Below are 12,503 nucleotides of genomic sequence, written 5' to 3'. Positions count from 1 at the left end.
GTGAACAGTGATGAATTAATCACAACAGAACTGTGATGTGCCAATGGGTTCCTTATTTTAAAAGAACTCTCACTGCATACAAACACACAAGCTAATGTTATTATTATTTTTTATTTGAAAGTATCCTGCTAAGTAGCCTTATTATATATTAAAGTTATTGTTTCTTTCCATCCATTTCAAAGTCCAGTGAAGTAACTTGATATGCAAAGCACCCTTCCCAGAATAAAATGACTCTTTGTCAAGCAGTGGTTCTGCCGGGACCCACACAACCCAGTAAAATGCCCCTTTTATTTACGAGCCGCGGTCCCTGTGCTCCTCGAAGTGCCCCACCCCGCTGCACCGATGTCACCTGACTCCCCTTCCCGTCTTTACGTACTCGGAAATGCCGAGCTGCGCTTCTTTCACTTTCGCATTCCACTTAAGCGATTTGACAATGGCCAGCGGCGGCTGGTGCGATGACCGCGTCATATGCGCCGTGTGCCTGGACATGCTTAAAGACCCGGTGACCATCGGCTGCGGGCACAACTACTGCAAAGAGTGCATCCAGAAATTCTGGGACCAACCTCAGCAGGCAGGTGCCTACAGCTGCCCACAATGCCGGGAAATCTTCGTCTTGCGGCCCACCTTGTGTAGCAACACCCTGCTGGCCGAAATGCTGGAGAGCTTACGCCAGACCAGCCTGGAGAACGACACTTTGCCACCCGAATGCTGTGCCCAAGCAGACGACGTGCTCTGCGATTTCTGCCCGGACGTGAGGCGTAAGGCGGTGAAGTCGTGTCTTATTTGTTTGGCGTCTTACTGTGAGAGGCACGTCCGCAGCCATGAAGAGGCTCCACTCCTCAGGAATCACAAACTGGTCAGCCCGTTGGCACAACTGGATCAAAAGATATGCCAAGAACACCAGCGCGCCCTCGAGCTCTTCTGCAGAACCGATCAGAAGTGCATCTGCGTGCTGTGTCCCGACAAGACGCACAAAGGCCACAACACGGTGTCCGTGGAGGCCGAGTGGGCAGAGAAGCAGGTAAGTTTTTTTGTGTGCAAAAATTATTTATTATAAATAAAACATCTTCGCCAGGATAAACTGTCGTGCTGATGTAATAAACGTCTCTTCGTAGGCCTAACTTCGAGGTCGCGAGCCATCATCCCCAATGGGTACGCAGAGCCGCTCGGCTAACAGAGAAGGTCTTAGGTGGGCGACTCAAACGACTACTTTATACCTCTTCGTGCGTCTGAGGCAAAGTGCGTCATTCCACTGGGGCATAAACTCTGCCACAATTTATGCATCGTTAATACAAACAATAACATTTTATACACCAGTAATATAATACAGTACTAATGATATAACAAAGAGCGGACCACTAAGGCAGTACTCTCAAAAGCTCCTAAACGTCCGGCGCGTAGTATTACATATTCTGACTGACTTTACACAAATTATATGATTTATTCGGTTCAGAGTCTATAAGAATATGTAGTGTTAATCGTAGCTGAGTGCAGCATATATTCTTCTTCGTTAGCATTTCCCATTTTCATATGGGGTCAGCCTTCTGATTACCAGTGTAGATCCTTAGTCACAGAGCCACTACTCCGTTGAGTGCAGCATTTAACTAACGTATTAAAAAGTGCAGTGCTCACGAATGAGACATGGCAAATGCAGATATAAGATACAACATGTTAAGATTTTTTGTTCTTTGTTTCTAATATATGACACCAAAACAATTGCTTCTGAAGCAGAACTGAGAGACCTTGACAGTTTAGAAGTTTAACAAATGCTGAATCCACATCTGAGTGCAGGAACTAAAAGGAATTGAAATGGTCATGAACGGCGTGTAATACAGGCGTCAGTTCAGCAGCGAAACAGGGGAGGAGCTCAGGAAAGGGGCGTGAATTTATGGACCGCATAATGTCTGAAGTGCTCGGATCTGTCCGAGGCCTAAAACCATAGACATATACTGTATAGACAGACACCGCATTCACTGTGTTGTCCAGTCGACACGATACGTCAGCGCGTCCGCTCTATTGCGAGTGGCAAAAGTGCCATTTAAACTATTCCAGGTAGACGTGGAAACCGAGTTTTCAAATGAAAAAACAATAACGTTTAAAACAGTATCGTTTACATACAACAGATTTTGGCGAATCGTTTACATGCAATTATTTATATCCATTTATACACTAATAACGGCAATTATCAAATAATAATAATTATTATTATGCATTCATCCATTATCCAACCCGCTATATTCCAACTACAGGGTCACGGGGGTCTGCTGGAGCCAATCCCAGCCAACACAGGACGCAAGGCAAGAAACCAACCCTGGGCAGGGCGCCAGCCCACCACAGTGTTGTTGTTATTATTATTATTATTATTATTAAATAATTCCTCCCATATAAGTAACATTTCTCGGACTGCCTTCTTCCATCTCCGAAACATTTCTAGACTTCGTACTGTTCTTACACAACACAGTACTGAAGTATCCGTTAATGCCCGAGTCACCTCACGTATAGATCACTGTAATGCTATTTTACCTGGCATCCCACAATAACGTATCCATCGCTTACAACTTCTTCAAAATTCTGCTGCCAGGATAATAACCTGCTGTTCTAAATCCATATCACACCTATTCTCTCTCAACTTCACTGGCTCCATGTTCACTACTGAATACAATACTAAATACTTCTCTGAACATTTAAAGCTCTCCACAACCTCACTGATCTCCTCCAGACTGACAATCCTCTCGCTCACTCAGATCCTCATCTGCAGCTCCACTTTCTGTTCTATGGGAGCTCGAGTGTCTCTCATGGTGCTCCTCAACTCGGGAATTCTCATCCCTCTCATATACGTCAGCTCGATTTAATAACACATTTTAAAACTGTCCTCAAAACTTATCTTTTCAAACTGGCACACCAATTGCGAATTTTGTATTGTTACTGCCAGTTATCTTTGTTTGTTTGCTAATTGTTGCTTTTTGATTTATCATTCTCTTGTTTAAATTTTACTAATGTTGTTTAATTTTATTGTAAGGTGAATTTGAGTGCTAAGATTATAAAACGGGATAATCTAATGGCCAAATATAACCAAAACAATTATTCAGCCTTACCTATGAAATGTAATCCCCGGGATCTGGTTTGGAGCGTACAGCGGTTTGTACAATCCCAAGCAGCACATTATTCATTACTTCACTCCAGAGCAGTGCCACTCCCAATATGGCGGCGACGTTGGCGTATGATGCTGCTGGTCATGTGGCGTCTAGTAATTCTATGTCTATGCCTAAAACTGTCATGACTGCAGCTGGACACTTCTCGGTAAGCGAGCCGAGGGCACAGGCGTGGGCGTGGACTGGGCATGCACCGAAAGTTTTCAGGGTGAACGCAGGAAATTAAGCTTACCGATTTGTAGACGTGCATTTAACATATTCTTCTGCAATTATTAACTAAAGTACTACTTAAAATAACATACAATACCATACTAATAATCTAATCTTATATACGGTGGAGCAGTGGTAGCAGTACTGCCTTGCAGTAAGGAGACCAGGGTTTGCATCCTGGGTCCTTCCTACATGGAGTCTGCATATTCTTGCCATGTCCTGTGTGAGTTTCTCCCAGGTACTCGGGTTTCCTCCCACAGTCCGAAGACATTCAGGTTAGGCGGATGGTGACTCTAAATTGGCCCTAGTGTTGGTTTGGTGTGTGTTGTGTTCCCCCTGCTATAGACTGGTGCCCTGTCCAGGGTTTGTTCCTCAATTCATCTGAACTGAGGCCGCGTGTACATCATGCGATAAAGCTCGATTTTGCCTGCTCATTCCTGTGGTCTCCGAGTGCCTCCTTTGAGCCGCGTGTTTCGGCCACAACACTATCCACCCATTTTCTAAGCCAGCTCATCCAAGGCAGGGTCACAGGGCAGCTGTCACCTGTGCAAACGTAAAGCTTGTATACATATCTAAATTGATGAGTTTAATAGGGCAATAGAGATGAATGGAAAAGAAAAAGGAAATGCGGAGATAATTGCTTCCTTGGTGCTTTAAGCACTTATTCTAAAATATTATTGATTAGATCAAGAAAAGTTCTGTACAGATCCTCTAACTGAGTATTTGATTTTTTCCAATTTCAAATTGTATAACACATCGGTTTCCCACTGACTTAAAAGAGGAGAGTTTGGGTTCTTCCAGTTTAGCAAAATAAGTCTGCGTGCCAAAAGTGTAGTGAATGCAATTACAGTTTGTGTGTCCTTCTGCACTTTAAACCCATCTGGAAGAACAACAGACACAGCTGTTAATGGGTTAGGAGGGATAGGGACACCAAGGCTGTCTGAAAGGCGCTTAAAAATTTTGGTCCAGAATGATGTTAATTTGGTGCAGGCCCAGAACATGTGACCCAGTGAAGCTGGGACTTGATTGAAGTGTTCACAGGTTGGATCTCGACCTGGAAACATTTTGGACAGTTTTAAGCGAGACAGGATTTTACTTCTATTGCGGACCAGGCCTGTGTATGTTCATCTATTTGTGTCCAGCTTTTTATAGCTTGTATGTTTGCTGCCCAGTAATAAAATTGAAAGTTAGGTAGAGCCATGCCACCTTCTGCCTTAGGTCTTTGTAGGGTTGCTCTTTGGACTTTTGATTGTAACTCTGTGTTGTATTTTTAAACAGAAGCAGATGAAGACAACATTGGAAAAAATAAAGCAGCAGATGGAGGAACGGCAGGAAGTGCAGGAGAAACTGAAGCAGACAGTACAGCATGTGAAGGTGGGTGACATCCGGAAGGCAAAGTGCTCCTCATGAGTGGTTAAATGGCGTTTAAAGGTCTTGTCATTGCAAATGGTGGCTTGCCACCAAAGTGATTAGTTCTGCTGCCTCAAGTATTATTCTGCTGTACGTCTGAATCTGTTGTGTGGTTTTTCCTTCAGATATTTAGGGTTTTACTCGAATATCCTCAAAGACCTTTGTATGATCAGTGATTCTGAATTGTGTGTGTGCTGGTGAGATGGCCCTTCAAAGAATTGGCACACTTTCCAGGGTTGGATTCTACTCTGCTCCTCGTGTTGCTGATATACAATTATTTCTTTCCTATACAACCTTAAACTGAATTAAGTTTGAGTATGTTATGTTGTGCATTTATTGCAGCAGAAAGAAAGGTGAAGTTCTGTGGAGCACTGAATGGTTTCACCGTCATTCATGAGACGAGAAGGTGGTTCAGGTCTTGTTTGTGATGAATGAACGCCAACTTCTTTATAGTGTGTGCTCTGTTTGAGATATGTCAGTGAAAATCAAGCTCTTTGTGGAGAATGTACTCCATGCTGGTAATACCCAGGCTACGATCTGAACCCATAATTTTGCAGCTATGCAGCAGTAGTACTAACCAAATCAATGCATGATAAACACATATTGTGGAAATATTGGGTGTATATGTATCATTTAAAACATCAATTTCAGTTGTAGGACACCGTCAAATTGGACTTGAGATACAACTACGTGGTCATTTGTGCTTTTCAGTCTTTACTGACAGGACAGTTAAGTGAGAGATCTACACGAGTTGTCTTCAGTTTTCTCTTCTCCGTTTCTTCAAAGCAGAACTCCACACAGGTTGAGATAAAGGCGTGTGAGGAGAGCTTCAAGCAGATGATCCACTCCATTGAGAAAATGCGTGACAATGTGATCCAGTTGATGCGCACACAGGAAATGTCAAGAGTGAGTCAACTTGAAAGCCTGATAAAGCAGTTGGAAGAGGAGCTTGAAGGGCTAAAGGAGAAAATGACCGACGTGGCTGAGCTGTCCAACAGTGAGGACCACCTCCACTTCCTGCAGGTAGGGTGACAGGCTATTAAGTCTGCAGACACATCCCAGACCCTAGCTGCTAAAATGTCCTTCTGTTTCCCACTGCAGAACTTCCATGTTGCCTCCGTTCCTCCTGAAATGCGGGAGATACCCAGTGTTCCCAGCAATACAGATCTGCCCTTGAAGGCTGTGAGGAAAGCAGTTACTGACTTTTCAAAATGCCTACAGGAGATCATTGATAAGGACGTGGGAAAAATCAACAAAATAGGTGAGTTTTTTGTGGGTGAATCACATTTTACACAAAAACCCAGTTTTTAACATGGAAGACCCTACTCTAACTTTGTTAAGTGGACCCACAAATATGTCCTCCTCCCAAACTCTTGTCCTCATCCTTTCATTCACTTGGCTGGGAAGGGGACAACCTACATCTGGGACTCCAGTTTGACTTCACCCTGTGCTGTTATTGCAACTCCATGTCCTCCTTTCCCCAAGTCTCTAGACCCCAAATGGCAATAGAGAGCACCAAGGCAAGCAAGGGGCAAGTTTAGATACTTTATATAGTCGTTAACATTAATACGCTTAAATGTGCCAAAACCAAATGGATGTGACAGCCCGGATATTTCAGGAGTGTCATGTTTCAGCTATTGTTTCTCCACTGACTGGAGTTCAACGTTGTATTTCTTGTCATTGTTGTGCTATGGGTCTGTTAATGTTACTTTTGTTTATTATTTTTGTTACCAATGCCTTTGTTTTTATGTTCCTTTTGTTTTGTGGGTGGTTTCCCAAGAGACAGGACCATCTGCCAATCACCACCAGGATCTGCCCTCTGCCCTATAAATATGAAGGGCCTCCCATAGTTTTTGGTAGTTTGTGTCACTGTGGATTGTGTGTAGCCAAGTCTAACTTCTAAAAAACGATTTTTCTCCATTTATTTTCATCTAGATGCTTCTCTAAAAAAATATACAGATCCAAAAGTGGCGTACATTGTTGCCAAATTTTTAAGGAGTAACGATCTTTTCTTTCATCCCCAAGAAGTTTTTAAATTCCAAAACACCCCTTTCAGTGAGTTTCACGTTGCAAAATTGCAAGTGATGTGAAGTTTAGAATGAATATCGTGAAATAGCATGTGTAGTGGAGTGAATGATGAGGCAGGGCAAAAAGCCAAATGCTTGGGGTACCAAATGGGAAAAACCCAGTGTAATTCCAACAACATAAGAAAGATTTTTGATAAAACACATGCTGGGACACACTCTCTCTCTTTATGGTGGTCAGGTTTGAAATGAGTGTCTCCCTTTTATACTGAGTGGACTGCAAGGTGTGGGGCTTCCTTGGCTTTGTTGCCTTTAAGGGGTGGTTTCTCCAGGCTGTGAGGCCAAAAAAAGATACAAGACTGTTAGCAACAGCTCCCCCTCTCGTCCCGGGGTGGTACCACATACCTTAGGTTAACATGGAAGGCAAACCCTCTGGCGTACATGCATGACACATGCTAAAGGAGACTCTGCTGTTTTACTCACCATTACCTATTGTATTGTGATGTTATACACAACTTATGGGGTGAAGTTCGGACCACCAGAGAAGGGCAGTGATGCTGTGGTGCATGGTTGGTGAAACAGGCAGATTAGAATTTCATTGCATTGTGTACATGTGACAAAAACAATGAACTGATGACACTGACAGTAAAACTTTATATTTTCTAAATATTCAATGCTATCACATACTTGCATATCTTTGCTAAGTGTGATAGACATAAGCCATGAAGAAACAGAATGAAATGTGATTTTGTAGCACACACCAAGTTGTTAAGAATTTCATAAAAAGAGAACTATTAATAATAGCGTTAGTAACTTTTACTGTTTCTTGACAGTCACATTTATCCATTTTATGATGAGATTCTATAAACTTTTGGCTTTAATGTCAGTGGGGCATAGTGATAAAATTTTAAGTATTTGAAATCAACGCTGAATAAATGAACTTTAAATCATTATGGAATATCACCGTTGGTGCTGTCTCCTGTAATAATATGGAGGCCTACAGTGACATCTGTAAACCCCAGTCCCATTGGTGACCCCATTGTGGTCCATTAATTTAATTATTCAAAGAGCCATCCAGTTTATTAATGTCAGATTAAGCATCTATTCGTGAAACCCCAGGAAACACAGAGAAATGGTTCCAATCTATCAAGGAACTGTGGATTCCAATTAAACACAAAAACTCATGAGGGTAGTGAAATGGATAGAGAGGTAGGGTAGATGACAGATGGAATAAAAACATTTCAGCCAGCAGTGATAGAAGGTTAGCCTTTAAAAATGTTCTTCTGCTTGTGTTATATTAAACTTTAGATCACGTACTTGAGGTAAGTATGGAAACAGTCCTAAGATCTTAACTAAAGGTGGTCCAGTGGATACCATCCAGTCTTAAGATCTTAACTAAAGGTGGTCCAGTGGATACCATCCAGTCCTAAGATCTTAACTAAAGGTGGTCCAGTGGATACCATCCAGTCCTAAGATCTTAACTAAAGGTGGTCCAGTGGATACCATCCAGTCCTATGATCTTAACTAAAGGTGGTCCAGTGGATGCCATCCAGTCCTAAGATCTTAACTAAAGGGGGTCCAGTGGATACCATCCAGTCCTAAGATCTTAACTAAAGGTGGTCCAGTGGATACCATCCAGTCCTATGATCTTAACTAAAGGTGGTCTAGTGGATACTGTCCTTGTTGCATTATAGTTTTTTCACTTTCCTTTGGACCTTATGCTCTTTAACACTGCAGTATGCAATCCTGTTATTGATTTTTGTTAACTTTTGTTTCTCCAGGGTGGAAAAATGAATCTGTTGCCTTGTTGGAAGAAGACCCAAGGGCAGATAGCAAATTTTTAAAATGTAAGTGCTTCTTCTGGGTAGCAAGTAACTTGAATTTTCTGTGTGAATGTAGCAATACAAAGTTTGTGTTATCTCTGCAGAGGTCTGCCCAAGGTGGTGGATACAAATAAATAGTGTAATCAGAGGGGGTGTGCTGGGCCACCTGGGGCCGGTTACGTCAAACGCAGTTACTGGTATGTGTGGACTGTATAAATTTGCGTGCAAATTTAATAAAAATAATGTTAACATACACCAGATTTTCTCATTACAGTATTCAGCTAATTATTTGCAAGGTAACATGCAGACTTTATCAAAATATAACTGAAGAGTATAACTTTACAAATCCACTCGAATGGGACATGTGGACCTCAAAAGCGGGACCCCGTTAGGCGTGGGACCTGGAGCGGTCGCCCCACTTGCCATCCCAAACGCCGCTCTTGAGTGTAATAGTTCAGGTTCTGAAAACAGGACAGCCATGACACTAGAAAGACTCCCACAGAAAGACAACATAAATGATCAGCAGGGTTTTCTGAAATAAATCAGGTGTTGTGGCTACACAGCTCTACTGGGATTTGGTTTCAGCACAGGTGAGACACACCACTGATTTCTGCAAGTTTTCTCTTACTGTAAAGGGATGCGATCATTGTGGAATGAATCACTCCTGATCTCACTGCTTTGCTGTGCTCAGCTCACCTCCAGGTTCATTTGTTATAACGCCTTAGGCCAGCGTCACTTCACATGACTTGTAGTCGAAGAGGATGTCTGACTTGACGACTGCACTTGTTGATTGTGTTGCCTAAAGATATCAGAATACATGACTAGAAATTACAGAGGATGACAAATCAGACAACTCCATGATGACTTTCCAGCACAGTTTCACAAAACAACGCAAGCTCTTCCGATTTTCTGATGGCCAATAAGGTGCTGTCTGACAGAGCCAGTGCTGTATGACTACTTTGCAGTTAGATTGAGCTCTGTCTCAACCTTCACCCTTTTCTTACTTTTATTTTTTATTTTCGCTCTGACATGGTACGTAAAAAAACACAAGACATTAGACGCACTAGTCTCACTTCTGTTTGTGAGGCTCCTTTTTCCTTATAGCTGCTCCTAGTAGCTTCTGTTGCATTTGGGATTCTGAAATGCACAAAAATGGCAGGCAGAAGAGAACTGAGCAAAGAGAATTTTTGTCTGGCACTTAAAGAAACAGTTTTGATTAAATTTGATTAAAACATGGAGCAAACTTTATAACATCCTAGTTCCCCATTGATTTCGATGCAATTTGGCAAAGTTCCCAGATATTTCTGTGATTTTGCAGAAATCCCATGGGGTTTGCTCATCACTGGTTGTCAGTTCTTGCATACGCACAGGCTCGTCCCTAAGACTTAAGACAAAGGAAAACTTGTTTAATTTTGTTGGGGCGAGTTGCAGACTGGTTGAACTTGGGATTTCAGGTTGCTCCCAACTCGCTAAGATTATGTAAATGGAGTCTGCAACTGAAAATTGATGAAAAAATCGTATGATGTGACAGGGCCTTTAGGCACTGAATGATCACTTTAACAGTTGTCGAATGCTTATTTGTTTCCGCAGATACCTGCTGTCTAATGTTGGATCCCATCACAGCCCACAGGAACTTAATTTTGTCAGAGGACTTGAGGTCTGTGAGAGTGTCAAGACAGGCCCACCCGTATCCCAGCCACCCACAGAGATTTGATCGCTACCAACAGGTTCTGTGCCAAGAGGGTCTGTTCTCTGACCGCTACTACTGGGAGGTGGAGTGGAACAACGGGCGGGTTGGCATTGGTGTTGCTTACAAAGGAATTGGCCGCAAAGGAGGCAAGGACCCCTGTGGCCTCGGATACAACAGTGCCTCCTGGTGCCTGGAGTGGTCGGGGAGCAACTGCTTTGCCCACCATGGTCAGCAGCACATCCCTGTCACCTCTCCCCTCTTTCCCCGGATTGGGGTGTACCTGGATTTTCCAGAAGGTAGCATCTCATTTTATGGTGTGTCAAACACAATGACCCTCCTGCACCGTTTCCAGGCCAAGTTTACCGAGCCGCTTTATCCAGGCTTCTGGCTTTATGTCTATGACAGTATGGTGAAAATCTGCGAGCCAAGGGGGGATCTGCCAGCTTTGAGTTAGGTGAGAAAGTCTGAGCAGTGGGATTTTAAACTTATGTTAAGGTGACTGGATGATTTAACAGCATTCTCACAACATAATTCTGACCGTTTTATTCTTGTGTGACATACTGCATAGCCCAAATGCTAAATCAAACCTTAGTGGAAAGTTTGTTAATAAGTCAAGCCTTAAAATGCTACTGTATCTATTCATCAAAACCCGTTTTAATAATAGGAAAGGCTTTTGGAGCTCACCAAGTTTTTTTTATTGTATTTGTCTACTCTCACAGCCTAAACTTCACACACACACAAGTATGTATGTGTGATGTCTACACTGATAGTCACTGCTTAGCACTCCGCAGAGGGATTTACTAGCTTTAGTTCAAACAACACACGTATGTCCCTGAGACACTTGGAGGCTGGTAAACCTTGGTTAAGACCACTGACCAATCACCGATGCGTTTAGTTCTTTTGAGGTGTCCCCCTCAACCTACTAAGCCTGGTGAGAAAGACAGTGGAAATGTCCCCACGTTAGGTGCCATGTTGTTTACTTTATTGCTTCAGTTATTCCAGTTAAAAAAGACAAGGTATGGAAATTTAAAAGCAACTTGGTTTTTATCAAAATTGAATAATACATGTAGAACAAAATATAACAGAGAAACAAATATGTATATATGTATATATATATTCTTATGGTAAATTTACAGTAATGTCGAAAAGGGTGTTCTCTTCAGTGGCTTTTAGATTCTGTTGTCGTACTGATACATTATTTACATTCTCCAATGCCATGGTGTCTCCTTTGCTGAAGTGTGAGTACTTCTTTCTCTCTCTGACGTTGATTACGGGTCCCTCAGATGGACCGTTATTTATGCCAAACATCCATGTGGAATTCTGGATCTCTTGATATTACACTCATGCGATTGGCTACTCTATCTTGGTGATGGATGGCTCTGCCTAAAAGCTTTGATCCTTGTACTTATTATATGTGCAATCTCGTGCTGTCTTCAGTTCTTTTACTATTAAATTGTAAATTGTCATTTTACCATAAATTACAAGGAACAACGAATGTACAGATGTAGTCCAGTAAACAAGAACGAGAATATGTAAGAAAGAAAGAATGTACAAATGTATTTAGTTCATAAATTATTGGTGATAACGAGAGAAGGCATGTGGGTGTTGTTAGGTAAATTGCCTTCATGGGTCCCGTAAATTGCCTTTGTAAATTGTGAATTGTCCTTTATAGTTGATTGCAGTTTATATGAGAAAAAAGTAAAAACTTGTAAATAGGTAGACTGAAGCTTGTTATTGATTTTTTTTTTTTTAAATGTTGTGTCTGTAGCTGCCTGCAAAAACGACAACTTCTTTCTCCAGAACAGGTGACCAACATACATCTCCTTCCATCAAATTGTACCGCTATCCCCGGGGCAAACACCTAAACCCCGAGTTAAGGCACGATTAGAAAACTGCTAGTGTAAAGCAGTTCAATATCTATCGAAACGTGACCAACGCCGTCCTTTTATTGACCTCCACCACCTGTCCCAGCCTAGCATTAACCACAAGCCATGACACCAAATAAAGAAGAAGCTAAAGAACAAATATATTATTTTACCTATATAAAGAAAAACAAACAAACAAATAAATACCTAACAATCAAAACCCTCCTCTCTGGTTTAAACACGTGATGTTCGTAAATAAGAAAACCCAGACTGTCCAAATGGGTTTACTGTCCTTATTGTTCAGGGCAAAGAGAAACCCTAACGGAATA

At 42.0% G+C, this 12,503-nt stretch overlaps 1 protein-coding gene across 1 annotated transcript; it reads left to right on the top strand.

The window, feature by feature from the left end:
- Window positions 1-316: 316 nt before the first annotated feature.
- On the top strand, window positions 317-12,035 carry LOC120536708 (tripartite motif-containing protein 16-like). The gene is made up of 6 exons (XM_039765158.1): window positions 317-1,021; window positions 4,641-4,736; window positions 5,562-5,795; window positions 5,874-6,033; window positions 8,578-8,643; window positions 10,210-12,035. The coding sequence occupies exons 1-6, from the start codon at window positions 383-385 to the stop codon at window positions 10,761-10,763; spliced, it is 1,749 nt and encodes a 582-aa protein (XP_039621092.1). The 5' UTR covers window positions 317-382; the 3' UTR covers window positions 10,764-12,035.
- The last annotated feature ends 468 nt before the right edge of the window (window positions 12,036-12,503 follow it).

This window comes from Polypterus senegalus, chromosome 10 (assembly GCF_016835505.1).
Source record: "Polypterus senegalus isolate Bchr_013 chromosome 10, ASM1683550v1, whole genome shotgun sequence".
NCBI lineage: Eukaryota > Metazoa > Chordata > Cladistia > Polypteriformes > Polypteridae > Polypterus > Polypterus senegalus.
Note: the sequence above shows the minus strand (reverse complement) of the source record. Positions and strands in the feature narration are given on the sequence as shown.